This window comes from Scardinius erythrophthalmus, assembly GCF_964197995.2.
Source record: "Scardinius erythrophthalmus genome assembly, chromosome: 22".
NCBI classification, from domain to species: Eukaryota; Metazoa; Chordata; class Actinopteri; order Cypriniformes; family Leuciscidae; genus Scardinius; species Scardinius erythrophthalmus.
This window is the reverse complement of record NC_138242.1, coordinates 32449650-32472930: the sequence shown is the minus strand read 5'-3', so window position 1 is coordinate 32472930 and position 23281 is coordinate 32449650. Positions and strand designations below refer to the sequence as shown.

Below are 23281 nucleotides of genomic sequence, written 5' to 3'. Positions count from 1 at the left end.
GTTGAGTGTCATCAGCATAACAATGGAAACTAATTCCATGTTTCCTTATAATATTTCCAAGTGGCAGCATATATATTGAGAATAATAGAGGGCCTAACACAGATCCTTGCGGCACTCCATAGTTTACTGGAGTTATGATCGATTTTTCTCCGTTTAAATAGACAAAATGGTAGCGGTCAGATAGGTATGATCTGAACCAGCTTAATGCTTGTCCTTGAACACCGGTATAGTTTTGTAGCCGATCTAAGAGTATTGTGTGATCTATAGTATCGAACGCAGCACTAAGATCAAGTAAAACTAGTATTGAGATACAGCCTTGGTCAGAAGCTAAGAGTAAATCATTTGTGATTTTAACGAGCGCAGTTTCAGTGCTATGATGCGGCCTGAACCCAGACTGAAACTTTTCATAGGTGTCATTTTCTTGCAAGAAAGAGCCCAGTTGGGCAGACACAACTTTTTCTAATATTTTGGACATAAAAGGAAGATTTGAAATGGGTCTATAATTTGCTAGGTTATTTGGGTCTAATTGTGGTTTCTTAACCCTCTGAGGTCTGAGCTGTTTTCTGGGCCCTGGAGGTGTTCTGACATGCTCTGACATTTGTGGTTATTTCTGTTACTTGTGACATTTTCATGGCTAAAGTCTAATTACACTGTATTCAGCACAAACTCTGCTACAATAATATATCAGCAGCATGTATGTAAAAGTTTGTAGTTTTGAGATAATGACATTTATGCGTGGTTTGTGAAAATACAAAAATAAATTCTCACTGAAATAAGGTCATGAAACCCATACTGATTATTTCTTCACAAGACTTTTGAAAATTGTATCACGTAGCCTAGAATATTTGCTCTAAAACTATGTGAGAATCACCCTGACTGCTCATTCAGAGAAGACAATATATTGATTTAAAAATTTTACGACGTGTTAGAAAGCAATATGCGAAGGGGCGGATCACCTCATTAATATGAAAGCTTTCCACACCTGAGAAAGACAAAGAACCTCCCTAATGGCCCTATTAGGAGCTTATCAGGGCCCATCATTCTGACCAACCTTGCACAAAGAATGAGGAGATTTAAAAAAGAATGGCTTTTAAAATTGTTTGGATTTATTTACAACACAACATAATCCAAAGATACACAACAAAAAAGCACTTATTGTGCTTGTGCAAATTTTATTGTGCAAAGAAAGAGACCTTTGTGCCATTCCTAAAAACATTGTACATACCTTTCATTTTCTAAGGTGTTTGATTTTCACTTTACCATGTTCATGTACAGAGACATGTACTGTGAATGTTTAAGTCAGCAGGACTCAGTGGCATCTGGGCCCTGAAAAAAAAAAAAAAGAACATACTGATATCAAGAGAAAGGCCTGCACGATTTTGGGAATACATTTTAGATTTTTCTTGTTAAAATTGCTTTTTAAAATTCACAGAATACACACACACACTCACACAAATGTTTCCAACAATATATAATGAACACCAGGTTTGTTGTGCCTTGTAGGTATAGGCTATGCGCAGTGCTGCATAAAATAATAACAATATAGCAGCCTATATATATTTTCAAAAAGATTTCAGTAACAACTAAGCTAGAGAAAAATATATTGATTATCATGTTACTTCAAATGTTTCCATTCGTTATGATGATATGAAATGAGATAATAGTAAAAACATGAAGCCGTTTGGAGCGTTTTGCTTTTCCAAAATATGATACATTCAAACGCGATCGCGATCAAAAATATGATACATTAAAACGCGATTGCGATCAAAAATATGATACATTAAAACGCGATTGCGATCAAATATAAAACATTATGGTTAGGCCTACCATATACATAGCCTATCTACGTTTGAGCAGATATCCACAAACACAGTAACAGTAAACACGGGTCTAAATATTATAATATTCACCATATATCTAGCAACAGTTCAACTGCAATGTGAAATTTATGCAACAATAGCAAACTAATATGTAAGAATTACTTACCTTATCCTTCTTGTCTTCAAATATCGTTCTTCTTCTTCTGATGTAAATCCAATGTAAGCTCAGGCACGTCTTTCAAACTCGACGAAAAGTGAAGTGAAGTGTTTTGTTGTTGAGGTAATGAGGGCGATCGCGTTCCATGTGGAGATTTGCATGTGAATATCTTTTGCGCGAGTGGGCGTGGCCGAATTAAAAATAATTAGGAAGCGTTTGAGAAGCTGGAAATCTTGTTGGTTTTTAATACAAATTGCTTAAACAGAGAATATTTGTTTTCGTTTTGAATCCGATCATTTAAAAGTACACACTTAAATGTTTATAAAGGTGTATGGCTCATAAATGTGTGACAAGTATTCGCTGAGTTTTGTTTCAGTTTATAGACGTGCTCAAGAAAAAAAAGTTCACCGCGACGGAGAGGCAGAACGCACACACTGTTTATTTTCTTTATTTTACAAAAGCACAATGTTTTGATTTGATTGGAAGTGGACACATACAAAAGTAGAAATACCACAGATTCTTTTTTTATATTTATTTTTTCTGTATGACCATAAATGACGGAGAAATTTAAGTTTATAGTGCTACAATGTGGAGAAAATCCAGCAAAACGCGCCGGCGCGTTTGTCGACCTCAGAGGGTTAATGAGAGTTTTTTTAACTGCCAATTTAAATGTTCTTGGAACATGACCTAAAGATAAAGACGAGTTAATAATATTGAGGAGAGGCTCTTCCACTATAGGTAACACTTCTTTCAATAGTTTAGTTGGTATGGGATCTAATAAACATGTTGTTGTTTTAGAGGAAATGATACATTTATTTAACTCTTTTTGTTCTATAGTTGTAAAGCACTGTAATTGTTCTTGCGGGGTGATAATCGAGGCTGAATTATAAGGCGCGATTGAAGATTGAAAGTTTACAATTGTGGATCTGATGTTTTCTATTTTCTCAGTGAAAAAATTCATGAAATCATTACTACTAAACTGTAACGGAATATTTTGTTCAGGTGACGCTTGTTTATTTGTTAGTCTAGCCACGGTGTTAAATAAGAACCTAGGATTGTTTTGGTTATTTTCTATTAGTTTGCGGAGATGCTCAGCCCTGGCCGCTTTTAGGGCCTTTTTATAGCGTGACGTACTGTCTTTCCAAGCGATTCTAAAAACCTCTAAATTAGTTTGTTTCCATGTACGCTCTAAATTACGGGTTTCTCTCTTTAGAACACGAGTAGTATTGTTGTACCATGGTGCTTTAATTTTCTCTCTGACCTTTTTTAGTCTCATAGGTGCAACAATATCCCATTTTCCAGAGAGAACGGTGCTCATAGTGCTGGTTAGTTCGTCTAGTTCATCTGTTTGTTTAGGTTCAGGCAGCAGCTGAGACAGATCCGATAAGCAATTTGAAAAATTATCTATGGTGGATGGAAGGATTGTTCTGCCTAATCGATAACGCGGCGCAGCATGATATATTACCGGGGTACGTAATATGCAAGTTACCATGTAATGGTCAGTTACATCATCACTTTGCGGAATGATATCTATATCGGTTGGATCGGTTCCATGTGATATAATTAAATCGAGTGTATGATTAAAACGATGAGTTGGTCCGGTAACGTTTTGCTTAACCCCAAAGGAGTTTAATAAGTCTATAAACGCAGCCCCTAACGTATCATTTTGATTATCTACGTGTATGTTAAAATCTCCAACAATTAATATTTTATCGACATTGACCAATAGATCTGAGAGAAAATTTGCAAATTCTTTTAGGAAATCAGCGTAAGGCCCTGGTGGTCTATATACGGTAGCCAAGGCTAAAGATAATAGGGATGTTTTTCTATCATCTAAGAGCGTAACATTTAGTACAAGTACTTCAAATGAAATAAACTTATAACCCGTTTTCTGAGTAACATTGAGAATATCTCTATAGATAGTTGCAATACCGCCGCCACGACCAATCAGACGGGGCTCGTGCTTATAGGAGTATCCTGATGGAGTAGACTCATTTAGACCGAAATAATCATTTGGTTTAAGCCAGGTTTCAGTAAGGCAAAGTACATCTATGCTATTATCTGTGACTATTTCATTTACAATAACTGCCTTAGGTGCGAGTGATCTAATGTTTAAAAGACCTAGCTTTAGAAATTGTTTTTGTTTACTAATAGCAACATTTTCTGTTTTAATAACAATTAGATTTTTCCTAGATCCTGCAGTAGATTTATTATTTGATCGCACTAAACGAGGAATAGACACAGTTTCTATGCAATGTTCTACACTAGTATTTATATCAGTTAATTTGGTGCAGCAGAGACTATGATTTGGACTTTTGGTTACTAGTCAAAAGGTATTTAACATTTTGGAGATGTTATCTGACAGAAGATCCGATCCGAATCTGTTTGGGTGTAAGCCATCAGCACGGTATAGCCTAGGACGCTCCCAAAACAGATTCCAATTATTTACAAAGAGCAGTTTCTGCTCATTGCACCATGACGTTAACCATTCATTTAGCGCGAATAATCTACTAAACTTGTCATGTCCTAGACGGCACGTGGGAAGCGGTCCTGACACAATGATCGTTATATCAGGCGATGTGCTGCGTACCGTATCGATCAGATTCCTGAAGTCTTTCTTCAGAACTTCCGTCTGGCGCAGCCTGATGTCGTTCACTCCCGCGTGCAATACCAAAGTTCCGACGCGCTCGTTATCGTTCAGAATCTCGGGAACGCGAGCAGCGATTTCAGAAACACGAGCACCAGGAAAGCAGTGACTGTGCACCTTATTTTTACCTGATGTAGCATGGACGTGCCGAACAATGGAATCACCGATGATCACAGCATCGCGTTCTGTTTCGCGAAGAGGGGAGAAGCGGTTTTGTGTGGATAACTCGAAAACCGGGAGGGTCGGAGAGGGTCTTGGTCTAGACCTGACTCGCGTCTTCCGCTGCGGAAATATCCAGGCTTCGTGGTGGCGTGTTGGAGCCGGAGTGAACGAGACCATGGCTGATCGCGACCTTGCACGGAGTAGACGAGGTCGGAGTCAGCGGGTTAGTAACATTAATCTCTGATTTGTGAGCATCAGCGCGTGATGTTTCAAGAGCCAAACGCCGGTCTCTCAGCTCGGCCTGTCTCACTAAAAGGTCGTGGATCTGTTTCTCAACAGCTTCCAGCTCAGACTGTGCCGCGTGCAGCTCAAATGTGTCCTCACCTGCACCAAAAGGTAGACTACTTACATTTGATATATTCGCCATTTTAACAGATGGACAGTAAGTTAGCAACGACACTACCAGTGATGCTATCAATTAATACTAATTTCTGACAAGCGTCTTAGATATAATCCGTCTTTTAAGTGGTACGGGTGTAGAGTAGACGCACGATAGGTGAAAAATGTTTGTAAGTGAGTGTTGAGAAGACGCGTTCAGCCGTGATCCCCGGGAGTAACCTATAAGAGTATCCAGCGTAGAATCACTAACAGGCTTGAGACACGTCTGCTCAACAGTCCGCGTTGTAACTATGAGGTTTGAGCAGTAGTGCTTCTCAGTGAGGAAAAGTAGAAAATGTTTGTTGTAAGATTCATAGGCATAAAGCCTTCATTAAATTTGCATTATTGTCGCGTTAACTTGCCCTAATTCAACACAAGAGAGATTTTCTTCACACACAGTATGAGTTGCATTCTGAAACAATTTTCTGCACCCTTTTGATTGACAGGATATTATCGGCACTGATCATTGGCTGTTTTTAAACAATCGGATGATGGGCGATAGTGAAATTAATTGCTTTAATCAGCCGATACTGATTATTGGCCAATAACATCGTTGCATCTATACTCGTGAATCACAATAACTGATCAAATAAGGCTTTGGTCGGACACAAATTCATTTTGCCAACCGGCAAAAAGTTTTCAATGCAGGAAAATACCCTGGATTAGTTTATCATTAACTAATAATTTATAAATTACTTACTGCAGAATTAACAAAACATTCATAAAATGTTAGCATATCACTTATCAATCATTGCATAATCAACAAAACATTCATAAAATGTTGGCATGTCACTTATCAATTATTAATAAACATATAGTAATGTATTGTAAATACATAATGTTTTGTAAATGATTAGTTCATCATTAACTAAAAAATTCTAAATGACTCATAACTGAACAAAGTTTTACATGTTGTACTCTCTCACATACACAGTCTTTTCTTATTTGTTACTGTTGGTGTAATTAGTAACACTTTACAATAAGGTTCAGTTCATTTATGTTAATATAGGTTAATGTTAATTCCGCATATACATTTTTTCAAACATTTCATGAATTAACAATGAAAGTATATTTAAATATTGCATAAACATTTACATAAATTGATACATTGTTGTTCATGGTACTTAATGCATCAACACATTTTAAAAGATTGAACCCTACCTAAAGTAGCAAAGGTAGTAAAAAAAGACCATGTGAATAGATAGATGTATAGACTATGTACATGTAGGCTATTATTATATGGTACTTTAATTTTTCCCTGCATTTTACTGCTGTATCAAAATGGGGGATTTTTTATTTTTTTATTTAATGGCTTTAATGGAGGCATTATAATAGATCCATGTGCACTTTAAATCATAATGCCTTAATTTCATTTTATTCCCTGAGGATGAGCTGTGTCAAAACGATAGACTGTAAAAAAATATGGACATAGTGTCCGTGACGTCATCCGTAGTGTTTCTAAAGGGCATTTTTTAAGCCCAAAGTGGGTGGAGCCGGTCGTCCCCATCCTGGCAGCGCGTCACACCCGGATAAACGGAAATGGGCAAAGAGGCGGGATTAGCTGAGGTGACGTGACGATAACAGACAGCAGACAAACGGCTAGTAGTGACAGCAGCCGGCACGTTTTGCTGGATTTTCTTCACACGGTAGCAAAACAGACTTTAAATACTTTAAAGTCTTTAAAATAAATACTTTAAATACAGATAAAATAAATGTTAAAAATGAAACTGTAAAAGGTCTTCTTTTGTATGTGTCCACTTACAATCAAAACAAAACATTGTGCTGTATATTGACATGAGCAATATATTTTTATAAACATTTAAGTGTCTACTTTTAAATGATCTAATTCAACACGAAAACAAATATTCTGTTTATGTAATCTGTATGAAAAGAGATGTCTATTGTTCTCTGTATATAGAATATATATATGGGTGTATATACTGTATATATATATATACAGTATATGGGGAGTGGTGTAACTTTGCTTTTCATTTATTACTTAAAGCTCACTTGAAGTTCTTCAATAGCTACTACATCAAAAACTACTAGCCTAACTGATAAAGTTCACACTAGTGTTGTCAAAAATATCGATATTTCGATAAATATCGATACTGAAATATCTGAACGGTACCAATACTAATGTCCCGAAGTATCGATACTCCCATACTAGCCGAGCTGTCACTTTCACTTCTCTCCAAAGGCGCGTTGACAAACACCACACGTGACCGCACTCGTCTCATTCGCTCTGGTTAAATAGCAAAAGCGAAGTGTATGGAAAGATGGTGAGTGCGGCGCCCTCGCGACCGGCTTTGGTTGATAAAGAACACCGCGAGCAGGCATTTCGGAGAATAGCGCGGACATGCGTTAAAAACACACCGCGAGCGGGCATGTCGGAGAATAGCGCTGACACGCGCTTCACACTGCAAGCGGGCTGCGGGAACCCAAAAGATTGTTTGGCTATCAATATCCCATCACTCATTTTTTTTTAATTCTGAAAACAAAGGAACAAGCTCCAGGGGGACCATTTAGCAGCATGTACCTGTATGCTACTCAGCATTGTAAGGCCCGTGAAATTGGTCCAATCTGCCGGTTTGCCAATACACGGGGAAGGTATCACGTGTTCTGTCCTTACTCGTGCAGAGTATTGGTTGGTTAAATTTACAATACATTTAGTTATGTATTCTCTCGTTAATTCATCTGACTCAAGCGTGCCGCACAAGCCCTGAAAAGTGAAGCCAAAACGTCTCGATCGCCCCCCGGTGGCTGGTCCTAGTATAGGTCATAAGACCCGCCTCCCCATGTTATTCAACGGGACGTGAGACCAACTAAACAATTAAATTACACTTCAAATATCTTTTTTTCCAAAGGTGGTTTCTTTCATTTGCTGTCGTTTTAATCACGCTGATGTAAGTTCAAGTGTCTGTTTCAAAAATAAGTTGGTTTTTCGTTAGTTACGTGATGCGGTGGTGTAACGTCATGATTGACAGCTGTGATTGACAGGTTCTCGAGCGAAGTAGTCACTGAAGCACCAACGGACATTTTTTTCGGGATCTTCAGGAGACTGAGGATATTGTGTTTACTTTATTTTAACAAGCCTCTTGTCGTACTGCAATCAATTTTTAAAAAAGTGTGCAGAATCCACTCTCCCTGAGTGAGTTCTGCGAGAGTGAGGGCGGAGCGTTGATCTCGCGGCTTTACTTCCTGCTCACTACTGCGCAGGTCTGGTCCCGAGATCGCTACTGCGCAGACTCAAGTTCCAATATGTCAGCGCCATATCGGGACTCTGGCGGCTTCAGTTCTCATCAATGGAAGAGAGCGAAGGGGCGTCGTCCATCTTTTTTTACAGTCTATGATCTGACTCCATAAATGAAAGGTTTTAATAATATCTGTGCCTCACTAAAAGTGAGTGAACATTTGACTATTCCGTGTATCTCTTCAATGAAAATAATATCAAAGTCAGTTAGAATAATCAACAATGTAACAATTTATTATGTCAGGTAAATGTATCATGCCAATTCCATAATCAATTCAAAGATAATCGATACAAAACATCAAATGCTCTGGAATAGAGATAAGATGCAAACCCAACATTTAAGAAATACGTTAGGCTGAGAGATCTACATCTCCCAGCCTAAAGGACCCATCTGAAATACAGAAAAAGGCCTTGATCTCCCTGCTGCAATTCCTTAAATAGACAAACCTTTTACCTGGAAACATGTAACAATAGAAATTTGCATGCAGTGGTCGCATCTTCATGGGGGTGTGGGACCATTTGCTTAGAGACCACCTTCCTTTGTAAATCAGTTATCCATAAGCTCTTAAAAACCTTATTACCTTTTGTTTTATCTATCTGGATATGAGATATCTGTACCAGTCGCACTGTGATATTTTAAATGATACCAAACATGAAAATACTCTGTGATAATCATTCACTTTAAACTATACATTTTCTTGGGTGATTTTAGCTGATCATCTGAGCATGAGAGACAGGGGTGAGGGGAGAGGGAAAAGGATGTAGATTAGATGACTCGGAGGTGAGACTTTCGTCTCGATGATGCATGAGAGCCAGTTCAAATGCTAATCTCCAGAGAGGTCCTTTTGTCCTCTCAGGGCCTGGTCACCTGGAAATTTGGAATTTCCTAATTTATCAATTCTTACAGCATCAATGGGTCACCTCTTTCTGAATTCCCCTATAACTAACTGTAACTCCTCTGTAACTTCTCATTTTAACTTTTCTAAATCATTCACCAAGATGGCCTAGTATAGTTGTTATGAGTGTGTTGTCTCGTTTTTTTCACTGTAATTCTTAAAGTTAATATAATCTGACTGAGGAATCTTAGAAGTAAATATTTTAACTGTGGTCAAATGTAAATTAACTTGTGCCTATTTAACTTTATTCAAATAAATATGATTTAATTCTGCAATTTGCCTTCATTAGCGATTATCATCAATTTGATTACACAGATATAATTAAACTAAACTGAGCTAGACAATGCATCTCTGAATTCAATAATGAAATGCCTTTAACTGAAAATTGAATGTTTAATCTTATTATTATACATTACTGACACTCTATCCTCCAATTTGATACTGTTAAGTGCTTTGACACAATCTTGTCAAGCACTAGCCTATATAAATAAGGTGACTTGACTTGACTTCATGTCGATCTAATGAGCATTGTTTTTGTGATGCACGCACGTTTGTGTTTAAATCTGTTCATCAAATAACGTTAATGTATTAAACAGCATTTATGACCGATAAACAATGCATTTGTTACAGTATATTTTAATCTTTGATAACAGTAGGTAATAAAAATACAACGGCTCATGTTAGCTCTGGTCCAATGAAAAAATATTAACAGATAGAACTCTGGACATTTTTGTAAAATATACCTCATTGTCATGTTCTAGACTTGTTATATTCAGCTTTAAATAAAAAAAATACCAACTTAATATTGTGGCAGTTTTTTTCTCCGTGGTATCGAAAATGGTATCGAATATCGATATTTTTTAAGGTATCGTATCGAAGTTAGAAATTCTAGTATCGTGACAACACTAGTTCACACATTATTTAAAACAAGGGAACGGTCAGTAATAAAATAAGAACAAATACACAAATTACAAGCAGAGATGAATACTAAGGGCCCTTTCACACCTACCTTGTTTGGTCCGGATTTTTCGTCCGAATCAAAATTACAGATGTGAAACCTCCCCCGGACCACGGTCCGGACCAAACAGACGAAATTTGGTCCGACGAAAAGAGGTAGTCTCGGTCCAGATCAAACTGAACAAAGGTTTGGTTCGTCTCTAGTGTGAAAGCATTTTCTGTATGGTTCGGACTTTCAGACCATTTACAGGAAGTTCTGGTGGTTCCCGCGTAGCCTAAACAACTGAAGAAGAATATTTATGTGCAGATCTGTCAGTCCTGTCCACAGCGACACACACACACACACACACACACACACACACACACACACACACACACACACACACACACACACACACACACACACACACATATTTGTCCTGCGTCCTGCCAGCCACAATAAAATGTTCGCACAACGAGGACGTTCATTTGACGAATTTGAACTAGTCTCGACTCGAGTATAGTTGGTGCTGCAGGTAGTAATGCCATAATAATAAAAGTATAGTGGCAACAATATGCGTCTGTTCATTCATTCTTGTCAAAGTTACCCGCCGAATTGACAACACGCTGACGCCAGACGCACATTCAATCAATGTCAAGATGCAGCCCATATAGATGATGACAACAGGACGCAAGTACGTCATGTAAAGTTCTTTAGTGCGCTCGCATAATTGCAATGTGAAACCAAACCGAAACTAACCGATTGTATACAATTTATCAAAACATGAACTTTAGTTCGGACCTTGGTGCGGACTTTCAGGTGTGAAAACTCCCTAAATAACAAAGTTACAAAGTCTAACAGTAGTATTCAGGTACGGTCATTAATAATCAAGCCTAAATGTAAAATAATACTATGTCACTGTAGAAATTAAATATAGGGCCTAGTTTCATCGCATTAAACTGGCAAGACAAAACACGTCCAAATTATAAACTTTCACTCTATGATGATTAAATTTAGCAGTTAATCTGCAAATCACATGCGTGCCGAACCGTGGGGCCTGATCCGTACGGATCACGAATCAACTGCGATCCATTCCACCCCTAGAGGTGACCCATGCAAACCTGTCAACGCCCACATCAGCTCGATTAAACACATCGTTTAATCAGATTCATGCACTTTACGTCATCTTAGGATGTTCCAATGTATATTCAAACTAATGAATCCTTAACTTTGAAATCAGTATAATAAACTTTATGCCTTTTACAAAGAAAGATTACACTTGAAAAATTGTTAAAATTGTAAATGTTGTCGATTTGCCTGTGAAAACTTTTTAATAAAATAGCAAAAAATATATTAGAAATTTATAGATCTAGGTTAATATAAGCCTTCTCATTAAATGATTTATTATTGTGTTTCGTTAGTGACAAAATTGGGGGGAGAAAAATTATTCCATACAGTATATAGTAAAAACACCTTGTTTCTTTGTATGGTTGACCGTACTTCAAATGACAATTTAAGAACATTTAAAGTTTAGTTTGAATTAGATCTTACACTAGACTAGTCTGTGGCACATAGAGTACATTCAGGCAACTGATTTACTGTTGTGTTCAGGATCACGTTGTGATATTGCAATGTCTACATTGTTAAAAAAAGACAAAAGAGGATGAGGTATTCATTTTCATGTTTGGTTTATTCTACAGAACTACAGAAGAGATTGTCACAGCAATCAATGTTTGGAGAGATCCATCTTATATTTTCACTCTTCATCAGCCCCCTTCTGTTAGGAAGAAAAAAATAAATAATTGTTAAACGTAAGCTGATCCAGTTAAAAATTAAACTCTACACCGCTAATCAATATTTATGGTATTTTTTTTTCAATAGCCACACTTTTTAAATATCAAAATGCATTTCATTAAGTGTAGTTGTTGAAACTACTTGCTATTCATATCCTAAATCCAGCCGATCTACTGTGACTATTTACTTGAGGTTTTTTTTTTTTTGTGAGTGACCAAAATCTCTTGTTTTAAGTGCCTACTCTTACTTTATTGGATCCTGTATCACGAGTCTTGGCTCTCAGCTTGTTGACCTGAGATTCAGCAATATCAGCCCTCTCCTCTGCCTCATCCAGCTCATGCTGTATCTTACGGAACTTGCCCAGATTGGAATTGGATTGTTCTTCCTAAAGATTAAACACAACAGCATTTGTGAAAATCAAAAGATGCAATTGCTACAAAAATTGTATAATATGATGGCGCCAGTGGGGGAAAATACTCACCGCAACCTCAGAAGCTCTCTTGTAGGATTTGACCTTCAGCTGGAGTTTGTCCACCAGATCCTGCAGGCGAGCCAGATTCTTTCGGTCTTCCTCAGTCTATGCACAGCAAAAAATGTTTTTAGTATATGCAATATACATTTAAATACTGTAAGACAGCACTTTATGTATGGAGGCAACGTTAGTATGTGACATTTTTCCTACCTGGTAGGTGAGCTCCTTGATGCGTCTCTCATATTTACGAATCCCCTTGACCGAGTCACTGGACTTTCTCTGTTCTATCTCCACCTCACTTTCCAGCTCTCTCACCTAACAGATGTGTAATAATTTTAGTATAAAATTTTCAAATCTTAGAATAAGCATTTTTTACAGAAAACACTGTATACTTGTTTCTAAAAACTTACTCTGACTTCCAGTTTTTGGACCTGCTTCTTGCCTCCCTTCATGGCGATCTGCTCAGCCTCATCCAGACGGTGCTGCAGGTCCTTAATGGTCTGCTCCATGTTCTTCTTCATGCGCTCCAGATGAGCACTGGTGTCCTGCTCCTTCTTCAGCTCCTCTGCCATCATGGCAGCATCAGTGATGGCCTTCTTGGCTTTTTCCTCAGCATTCCTGCACTCCTGCACTGCCTCCTCAACCTCAGTCTGAAGCTGAGTATTATCTCCCTCCAGCTTCTTCTTCTGATTCAGCAGGCTGGTGTTCTGAACATACACAATGTTGACATTTATATAGTCTTTTGATTATATTGTTTACTAAGAGGCTTTATTTTGCATAGTATTAGTACAGATGTGTCATACCTGAGAATGCAGGAGCTGAACTCTCTCACTGACATCCAGCAGTTCCTGCTCAGCCAGTTTCCTTCCTCTCTCAGTTTGTTCCACCATGGATCTCAGCTCATCCAGTTCAGCCTGCAGCAGATTGTTGCGTCTCTCCACAATGGCGAAGTTCTCTTTGAGATCATCATTACCACGAAGAGCATCATCTAGTTGCAGTTGGGCATCCTATAAAGTACAAATTACAAATAATAAGACTGAAGAACTATGTTGCATTTCACCTAAGCATCATAGAATCTTGATTTGAAGATTCGTCATACTTTGATATGTCCATGAAGACCCTTGAGTTGCTTCTGGGCTTCTGATGCCTGTCTGTTAGCCTGACTGAGCTGAATCTCCATCTCATTGAGGTCTCCCTCCATCTTCTTCTTCAGCCTGAGAGCTTCATTCCTGCTACGAGACTCTGATTCCAGTGAGCTTTGCAGGGTATCCACCATTCTCTGCTGGTTCCTCTTGGTCTGCTCCATCTCTTCATCTTTCTCTGTCAGCTTACGTTCAATATCAGCTTTGACCTGATTGAACTCCAGCTGAGCTCTAAGTATCTTGCCTTCCTCGTGTTCAAGGGAACCCTATGAAGAGTAAAATGGGTGTTTGTTATAATTGAGATTTAAAGTTTTTGTTTTGCCCTGTGTTGTGGGGTGGGAAGTGACCTCCCTTAAAATAATCTGGAATGATCAATTGCTTTAAACAACAGCTTGATTTAAATCAAAGAGTTGTCAAATGAATAAGAACTTTGGGGAAAATGGTTGTTCTTTTACCTCAGCCTCTTCAAGAGCAGTTTGTGTCTCTTGTTTCTCCTGCTCCAGTTGTTTTCGTAGTTTCTCCAGCTCATGAATATTCTTCCCACTCTCACCAAGTTGCTCAGTGAGGTCAGAAATTTCCTCTGTGCAATAGAAATAACATATAAGCTCACAAATACAAGCAATTAAAGTAATGGTTTGGAGTTGTGAAAACCACTCTTACCTTGGAGATTCTTGTTCTCCCTCTTCATGCTCTCCAGGTGGTCCAATGACTCCTCATATGAGTTTTTCAATTTAAAGAGTTCAGTGCTCAGAGATCTAGCTTCTTTTTGGGCACTTTCCAGTTCAGTTTGGGTCTCCTCATACTTCTGCTTCCACTCAGCCAGGACCTGGTTAAATTTAACAAGGCCAAATGGTCAATGAGAGCAGTGCAGTTTGCTGGTATTTCGTTTTGTAAATAAATGGCAAATTTTTCCAGCTAATGACAAAATTTACTTTCTCTCCTTACTTTATCAAAGTTTCTTTGCTTCTTGTCCAGAGCAGCAGCAGCAGCATTGGATCTCTCCACATCCACCATGAGATCTTCAATCTCATTCTGCAGCCTGTGCTTGGTCTTCTCCAAAGAGGAGCATTTAGCATTAACAGCTTCCACAGCTTCTTCTGCATCTTGCAGACGCTGAGTCAGTTTCTTCCTGTAATAATTATAGCAGAAAATTTAGAAAAGTGTCTAATTACTAAAGACAAAACTTTTAAATGTTGTTTGTTTCTTACTTTGCTTCCTCCAGCTCCTCAGTCCTCTGGATGGCATCAGTTTCATACTTGGTTCTCCACTGAGCCACTTCAGAGTTTGCCTTGGACATACTACGCTGTAGCTCAGCCTTGGCTTCTTGCTCCTCTTCATATTGCTCCCTCAGCAGATCAGCATCATGACGAGCAGACTGAACTGCATGGGCCAGGGCATTCTTAGCCTAAAGACAAACAAATATTTGGGGCCAGTTGTTTATTACAATAGTGTATTTTAGCAAAAAATTTAGATATAGAAGGAGATTTTGAAAACCTTGATTTCTTCTTCGAGCTGTCTCTTGAGGTCTTCAATTTGCTGAGTGTTGGATTGTTTGCCTCTGGTTAACTGAGTCACCAGGGAGTCTTTCTCCTCAAACTGTCTGGCAAGTTCACCTAAAATATAATATAAAATAATATTGACTTTTTTCCAATTATCATTATGGTACAGTTGGTAATGTAACATAATGATAATTTTGTGTTCTCACCATTTTCAGTTTGCAGCTTGGCTTTTTGCATGGTGAAATCATTGATAGTGCGCTGACCTTCCTCAGCCTTGGTTCTGTACTCACTCATCTGGTCTTCCAGAGTCCTGCACATTTTCTCCAGGTTTGCCTTGGGGATAAATTATATCGTAGTTGATTGCTTTCTTTGACTGACAACACATACATTATAGACTCTCACCATCATTTCTCTCACTCACCTTTGCCTTTGCAAGCTGCTCCATGTTGGAGACCACATCGTCCAGTTCCAGTTTGAATTCACTCTTCTCTTTCTCCAGCTTCTGCTTCACTCTCTGGAGGTTGTCAATCTGCTCTCCCAGATCAGCCACACTGTCTGCATGTTTCTTCCTCAGTGTAGCAGCAGTGGCCTCATGTTGCAGAGTGGACTCTTCAAGGTCTCTGCGTAGTTTCTGGAACTCAGCTTCACGTTTCTTGTTCATCTCAATCTGGGCAGCAGTGGCTCCACCAGCCTCCTCCAACCTCTCACTGATGTCCTCCAGTTCTCTGGACAGATCAGCTCTCTGTTTCTCAACTTTAGCACGAGCAGCTCTCTCAGCCTCCAGCTCTTCCTCAAGCTCTTCAATTCGGGCCTGGTAATGTGCATAAATTCCAAATTAAGATTAAAATTCCTAACTAATCTATCTTATTAAGACATATATAAAGTTTACCTGCAACTCTTTCAGTTTTTTCTGGAGTTGGGACTCCAAAGCTTGTCCATCTTCAATCTTACTATTGAGCTGGCTTATTTCAAAGTCTTTTCTGCCAAGTAAACAGGATGACACATGAATGGTTACATGCATAATCGAACTATCAGGTAACACTTTACAATATGATTCCATTAGTTAACGTTAGATAATGAATTGAGCAACATTAACTAACAATGAACAATACATTTGTTACAGTATTTATTAAACTTTTTTAACAATAATTATTATAATAATTATTAATAAAAAACAAACTTGTCATTGTTGGCTTGTTATTAGCTCAGGCCCATTTAATAAAATTAACAGTAATAACAATATAAACATTTATTTTAATAATGTTACTACATGTTTAAATTTACATAAACTAAGATTAATAAATGCTTAGAAATATTTTTCATTATTAGTTTGTTAAATTGTGTAGTTAACTAAAGTCAAATGGAACCTTATCGTAAAGTGTTACCAAATATCTTTTAATATTAAAATTTTATTTATTTTTTAAATATAAAATATATTACTTCTTTAGCCGCTCATCCATCTGCTGCTTATCATTTTCCAAATCCATCACACTCTCTTGAGTCAACTTCAAGTCACCCTCAAGCTTTCTTTTAGCTCTCTCAAGATCCATTCGAATTTTCTTTTCTTGTTCCAGAGAACCTTCAAGCTAAATTTCATCCAAAGAATATAAAAATAATTATGCATTTTTTAAAGAAAGCTTCTCATTTTAATTCTAGTGTTATTTTTTATGACTCTTACATCATCCACTTGTTGCTCCAGCTTGGCTTTGGCTTTGGTGAGTGTGTTGACTTTGTCTTCCTCACTCTGGAGGTCATCCAGCGTTTGCTGATGGGCCTCCTGAAGAGCTTTCTTCTCCTTGGTCAGCTTAGCGATGATTTCATCCAAAGCTGCCATCTCTTCTGTCAGGTTTTTAACCTGTAAAAATGTGTCATTGTATCAAGGGACTCTTAACACACAATTCTAACATCACTAACAGGTTCAGTGTTGAAACTGACCTTGTTCTCAGTGGCATGTTTCTCTTTCTCCACTTTGGCCAGAGTGAGCTCAAGATCATCAATGTCCTTCTTGAGTTCAGAGCATTCATCCTCCAGCTTTCGTTTCTTTGCGGTCAGCTCAGCATTCATTTCATCTTCATCCTCCAGTCTCTCAGTCAGCTCTTTGACTTTGGCCTCAAGCTGGATCTTGCTCTTGATCAGACCCTCACATCTCTCCTCAGCATCTGTTAGATTATCTTGCTCCTATCAACAAAAAAATGTAAAACTTGTTTTGTTTTTTGACTTATTTGAAATGTGAAATGTCCAGAGTTGTATTCCCATGTGAACTTACAGACTGTGCTAAAAGCTGCAGGTCGTTCTTCTCTTGGAGAAGAGAAACCATCTTTTCCTCAAGCTCCTTTCTGCGGGCTTCAGATTTGGCATAAGCCTCCTTCAACTTGGTGAATTCCTCCTTCATGTTGGCCATTTCTTTCTCGGACTCTGCACTTTTCAGCAGAGGCTTGATCTTGAAGTAGAGCTTCATCCAGGGCCAATTCTTGACACCCATGAAAGCACGTACATTCCACTGGATCACCAACAAAGAATCTCTGTAGATATTAAAAACGAATATTCAGTCTTGTATTATAAATGTAACTTGGAGAATATGTTAAAGATTGAAGAGCTAAAATCTAACCTTCTTTCCACAATTTTCTGGAACTCATCTCTTGATAGAAAACCACGAGACATGGACTGAATTCCAGTTATAATAAGTGCAAGACGGTCATCTCGCATCTCTTCAAGACCACCCAGAAGACCAGCCTTAAAAAATACCTGAATAGTAAAGAATTTTGGGTCAAAAAGGATGACAGTGGAAAAGTGGCCTTGGAAAAAGTTAATGTTAATAATGTTAATATAAAAATACCTTAGTATGTCCTAACTTGTACTGTTCGTGATCGATGTCCAGAGAGCCCAGAAGTTTTTCTGCACCCTTCTTGTTATCAATGAACTGTCCCTCGGGGATAGCAGCAGGATTTAGGATACGGTATCTACACAAAAAACACACATGAACTATTGTTTTATATGTATTTATTTTTAGCAAATACTTAATTGTGCAAACAGAGTGTTGAAACTTGCAATAACTTGAATGCAATAAAATGTATACATAATGTTATTTTGTAAGGCATTAAAGCCATTTTGTTTCATACCAGCTTCCAGAAGAGATCAGATGTGTTCCAACAGTAGTCATATTCAAATCTGGACTCAAAACACATCTGTTTAGCTCTGCATTTACTGAATGAGCACTGTGCCACTGTACGTCCGACTGATGCATTTTATGTTATCTATGTATCATCTTTTTATTCTTATAATTCTTTTTTATAACTGTAAACTTTTAATTATCCTTGTTTTTATTTTTGGTTAAGATTTTTATTTTTGGTTAGGGCTGTCTGGTTTGAAGTGTTGAGAAAATTGGGAATAGAGACAGTGAGTTTACGCACGCGCTCCATGTGCTCCTAAATGAAAACATTTAGGAGCACACAAAGAAATATAGGAGCACAGTGAAAAAAGTTGATTAAACTGCTCAATTCATATGGATTAGTTTTATGATCTTTTTATTCACTTTTTTCGAAGCATCAAAGTGGTAGTTGTGTAGGCTGTCAATGGAGGGAAAGAAATCTCTCAATTTCATCAAAAAGTTCTTCATTTGTGTTCTGAAGATGAGTGAAAGTCTTACGGGTTTGGAACAACATGATGGAGAGTAATAAATGACAGAATTTTCTATTTTGTTTAATAATTATGCAATTATTATTGTTAGCCTACTTCAAAATATTTTAAAAGAATGAACACCTCAATAAAGTATAAAGTGCTAAAAACAAAACAAATGCCCACTTGCTTTTTTCCTTTGCAGTACTTGCAGGGGGCTACATTAAGTTGTCCTCAAAAATGTTTTTGTCGTCTTCCTGTCCTCCGTGTCGACCGTTTTGGTCGTAACTTCAGTTTCTGCACTTGGTCTTTTGGTGAGAAACGTTGCTAATAATTTTTTTATGCTCATTTGCAAGTATTGATAGTGTCCATGAGTTCCTTGTTTTTTTTTATTTTTTTTTTTTTTTTTGCACTTAGTCTTTTGAGATAATGACTAGGCTTTATACTGTGTTGCGTATCTAGCTCACTAACTGTGCGTTCACACCAAACGCGAATGGCGCGTCAAATTCGCGTCTACCGTGTCTAGTTGGGCGTTTGATCATTTTGAATCCATTCGTGCGTCCAGAGCGAAATTTACACGCGTAAAAAGCAGAAGTTTGAAGCGAAATTGAGGCGCATCTGAGGCGAAATCCGCCTTTTTAAGTGTTTACTTGACTTTTTTTATGGTGTAGGGGCCTGTTTACATCTGGTCACTTCATGCGTTTTTACTGATCAAAACGATTCCATTTACACCTAGTCACATAAGTGTGTTTTCGCAAAACTGATATAAATCGGATCTTCAATTCCCGCGCTATATGCAGATTTAATGTAGGCCTATGCAGAGTTCACGTCACCTAAAGCACCAGATATGAGCTACATTTTATTGATCATAAGCTCATTTCAAAATCAGCGATAGGAGAGAACGACAGCAGCACTGGTAGCCTAATATCATTTTGTTTCTTTACTATTAATGAATATGATTGTGTGTTGAGCGTCTACGACTTACTTTCACTTTCATTTGCGGCAGTTTGCGCGTTGGCTTGATGAATAGATCGCTCATCTGTCGTGATGCGTGTTGCAGTAGCGTCATCATATCTGGCTATAACATGACATAGTCGGGAGTCACTTGACTCTCTCACTTAAAATCCAGCAGTTCCCGCACATTCCCACACTATTTCAGTGATTGGCTCATTGGTAGTGAATCGTCGCTCTCATTTGAATAAAGTTAAGCGCGTCATCATGTTAAGTTCACATCACGCAGTTGCGACCCCATCCTTGTTTTCCATGTGAAACATTGCGACCCCGTCATTTTGCTTGCTTTCCATGTGAAATCAATGGTATGCTTCGCTTCATCGCGCTGTTGTTCACTCGCGCACTGTGCTCGTAAATTATTTTTCAAGTTCGCACATAACTCTTTTAGGCGCAAATGCGAGTGAATTACTCGCACTGTAGAGCCCTGCACTCAGACGTGAGTGTGGGAGACCAGGTTCTTGGATGCAGACTTGTGTATTACCTAAAGCAGACGGTTGGTGATAACTCCGCTCCATTAAGGGGTCGGAGGTATAAGCCATCAGAGGCAGAAGGTGTTAGAATACTCCACCCTATTGATGGGTAGGAGGGTAACTAGAAAGCAGGGAGTTGCTATTAGTGTGTCTCGCGAACCGAAGATCTCTGACCATTTAGACAGGGGAGGCCAAAATTTAGTGATTCAGGCATGATATTTTCTGATTATTTTAATTCCTTTTCTATGTAAAGCACTTTGAATTACCATTGTGTATGAAATGTCCTATATAAATAAACTTGCCTTGCCTTGCCTTGCCTTCATACTAACCGTTGTTTGAAATCTCCATACAGGATCCTGTTGGGGAATCCCTTTCTGCAGATCCTGATGCCCTCTAGCACACCGTTACAGCGCAGCTGGTGCATGACCAGAGGATTCTCCATTGCCCCAGGAGTCTTACTCTCATTGGGGATGAGGCAGCGCACAAAGTGAGGGTGAGTTGACCTCAAGTTGGTCATCAGCTTGTTCAAGTTCTCCTGTTGGTAGATCACAGAGGATTTAGATTAATATGCAATAAAACCTTGTGAGACAATATAGTGTTATAATATTCCTTACCCTATGAAGGGCTGACACCGTCTGGAAGGAAGAACCCTTCTTTTTGCTACCTTTGGCAGCCTTTCCTCCAGAATCCGCAGCTGTGAAATAAATTATTTTTGTTACTATTAAACAGTAAAAACAGTGCTTATATCAGTGTGTGCTTACCTGAGTCATCAGTAGCGAAATTAGCAAACAGAACAGGCAACAACTTAAGAGTTGACTTCTGGAAAAACCCTACAACCGTCTCATTGAGAGGGTCCTTGTTCTTCACCAGCCAGTTTGAAATGTTGTAGTCCACAGTGCCAGCATAGTGAACGAGGCCAAAATGGGCCTCTGGTTTACCTTTGATTATCCTAGGCTTCTGGAAGTTTGGATTTTTCCCCATATGGTTGTCATAAAGCTTAGCTTTAAATGTTGCATCACTGGCTTTGGGGAACATGCACTCCTCTTCAAGGATGGACATGATACCCATGGGCTACAATAACAGAGTTAACAAAAGTTAAGACTGAAAAATATGATTTTTATCCTCACAGTATATTTATCAACATATTATTCACCGACCTTTTCAATAAGCTCAATACATGCTGCCAAGTCCATGCCGAAGTCAATAAACACCCAATCAATGCCCTCCTTCTTGTATTCCTCTTGCTCCAGCACAAACATGTGGTGGTTGAAGAACTGCTGCAACTTCTCATTAGTGAAGTTGATGCAGAGCTGCTCAAAGGTGTTGGACTGCAGGTGGAATATATTATATAATCACAGTGGTCAAACAGGTTGCACTGCTTCTTGGATTTGTTCTTGATTAAAAAAAATCAGTTGATTTCAGCTTACATCAAAGATCTCAAATCCAGCAATGTCCAGCACACCAATGAAGTACTGGCGAGGCTGTTTGGTGGCCAGGGATTGGTTGATTCTCACAACCATCCATAGGAACATCTTCTCGTACACTGACTTTGCCAGAGCACCAATAGAGTAGTACACCTAATAAAGAAATTATTGAATTTTGCAGAATTTGACACATTGCAAACTAGAAAGCGATTTTTCAGATACATTAAACATTAAACATTTTGTTTGTATGTCTTCGAAAGTGAACCTATGATGCTGAAAACTCATTTAGATTATTATTTTCATTCATTACCTGCTGGACACTCTGTCCCTTGGTGACCCACTCATTTCCTACTTTGACTCTTGGGTGACACAAACCCTTGATCAAGTCAGCTGAATTTAGGCCCATCAGATATGATATTTTATCAGCATCTACATGTTAAATAAGAATACAGAGCTAAGAATATATATACAACATGTCTTAGACTTTTTTCCTTTATGAAGCTAAGATTCCAAGTTATACTGACCCTCAGTCCCATCAGCCTCAGCCTGTTCCTCTCTTTGCTTCTGTTTGAACTTCATGTTGCCAAAGTGCATGACGGAACCAGTCAACTTGTAGATGCTGTTCTGCTCTTCTTGGGTGAAGCCCAACACATCGAACGCTTCCTACAGCAATTGTACAGAGCATGTAACATTTTATGGCAAATGTTTCATATTCTTCTTTTTGGCAAGTACATTAGAAGTCTTTCTTTTTAAAGAATAGACTGGCCAAGAGAATCAGTTATTCTCTTTCAAGTCGTTCTATACCTGTATGACTTAATTTCTTCTGTGGAACGCAAAATGAAAAACAAAGGTTCTTTTCCTCACACAATCACATGGCTTCAGAAAAACAAGTTGTGTGGATCTTTGATGGTGCTTTTTCATACTTATTGACAGCCCCTGATCATTATATGCTTTTATTGTATGTAAACCAGTCAAGACATTATCAATTGGTGTTCCACAGCAGAAACGCAGTCATACGGGTTGTCAAAAGTGTTGTTCTTGTATTGTAAGCGGCCTATGTTTTAACAAACACCCACATCAGTGGCTACCAGTTCGTCACCATCATCAATAGATGCCACTGTTGTTTCTCCTTGGGAGATGAAAGCGTAGTCATAGGGGTTGTTGGTGATGAGCAGCATTTCTAAGGAGAAATGGGAACATAGATCAGAAAAGTCTCTTTTAATTAGAAATGACAATGTTAATAGATATGATGGGTAATTTTACCCAACAGTTCTGGTCTTTTCTGGGACAGAATCTGATAGAAGATGTGGTAGTCTCTCTCAGCCTTGAGCTGAAAAGTGACACGAGACTTCTCCAGCAGATCTAAATTAATTGATAAATAGATGAATATCAAAACAGTTACACATTTAATCAATTTGTGATTTGTTGGAATGATGTTGGGCAGTACTTACAAGTCTCAATGTCAGCAGAAGCTAACTTTCCACTGTGGCCAAAATGGATACGAATAAATTTACCCTGTAAATAAAACAATATATGATATAATA

General features: G+C 38.3%; 1 protein-coding gene across 1 annotated transcript in view; it reads right to left on the bottom strand.

Moving 5' to 3' along the window:
- The window catches only part of LOC308682445 (myosin-7-like), a gene marked incomplete at its 5' end in the record, with an annotated part of 83323 nt that overhangs the window by 24040 nt on the left and 36002 nt on the right, over positions 1 to 23281 (bottom strand). The window contains 31 exons of the mRNA XM_081352165.1: positions 11993 to 12087; positions 12352 to 12489; positions 12586 to 12681; positions 12787 to 12891; positions 12987 to 13283; positions 13380 to 13583; positions 13676 to 13984; positions 14174 to 14298; positions 14379 to 14544; positions 14664 to 14847; positions 14927 to 15123; positions 15213 to 15331; positions 15424 to 15550; positions 15639 to 16028; positions 16107 to 16197; positions 16658 to 16803; positions 16896 to 17072; positions 17153 to 17395; positions 17484 to 17739; positions 17826 to 17962; positions 18054 to 18177; positions 20643 to 20848; positions 20928 to 21007; positions 21075 to 21384; positions 21471 to 21641; positions 21741 to 21890; positions 22048 to 22166; positions 22262 to 22400; positions 22814 to 22917; positions 23001 to 23099; positions 23189 to 23252. Coding sequence (XP_081208291.1) covers positions 12067 to 12087; positions 12352 to 12489; positions 12586 to 12681; positions 12787 to 12891; positions 12987 to 13283; positions 13380 to 13583; positions 13676 to 13984; positions 14174 to 14298; positions 14379 to 14544; positions 14664 to 14847; positions 14927 to 15123; positions 15213 to 15331; positions 15424 to 15550; positions 15639 to 16028; positions 16107 to 16197; positions 16658 to 16803; positions 16896 to 17072; positions 17153 to 17395; positions 17484 to 17739; positions 17826 to 17962; positions 18054 to 18177; positions 20643 to 20848; positions 20928 to 21007; positions 21075 to 21384; positions 21471 to 21641; positions 21741 to 21890; positions 22048 to 22166; positions 22262 to 22400; positions 22814 to 22917; positions 23001 to 23099; positions 23189 to 23252 — 5094 coding nt within the window. The 3' untranslated portion in view covers positions 11993 to 12066. Of the gene's footprint in view, positions 12088 to 12351; positions 12490 to 12585; positions 12682 to 12786; positions 12892 to 12986; positions 13284 to 13379; positions 13584 to 13675; positions 13985 to 14173; positions 14299 to 14378; positions 14545 to 14663; positions 14848 to 14926; positions 15124 to 15212; positions 15332 to 15423; positions 15551 to 15638; positions 16029 to 16106; positions 16198 to 16657; positions 16804 to 16895; positions 17073 to 17152; positions 17396 to 17483; positions 17740 to 17825; positions 17963 to 18053; positions 18178 to 20642; positions 20849 to 20927; positions 21008 to 21074; positions 21385 to 21470; positions 21642 to 21740; positions 21891 to 22047; positions 22167 to 22261; positions 22401 to 22813; positions 22918 to 23000; positions 23100 to 23188; positions 23253 to 23281 lie in introns of the transcript that reaches the window.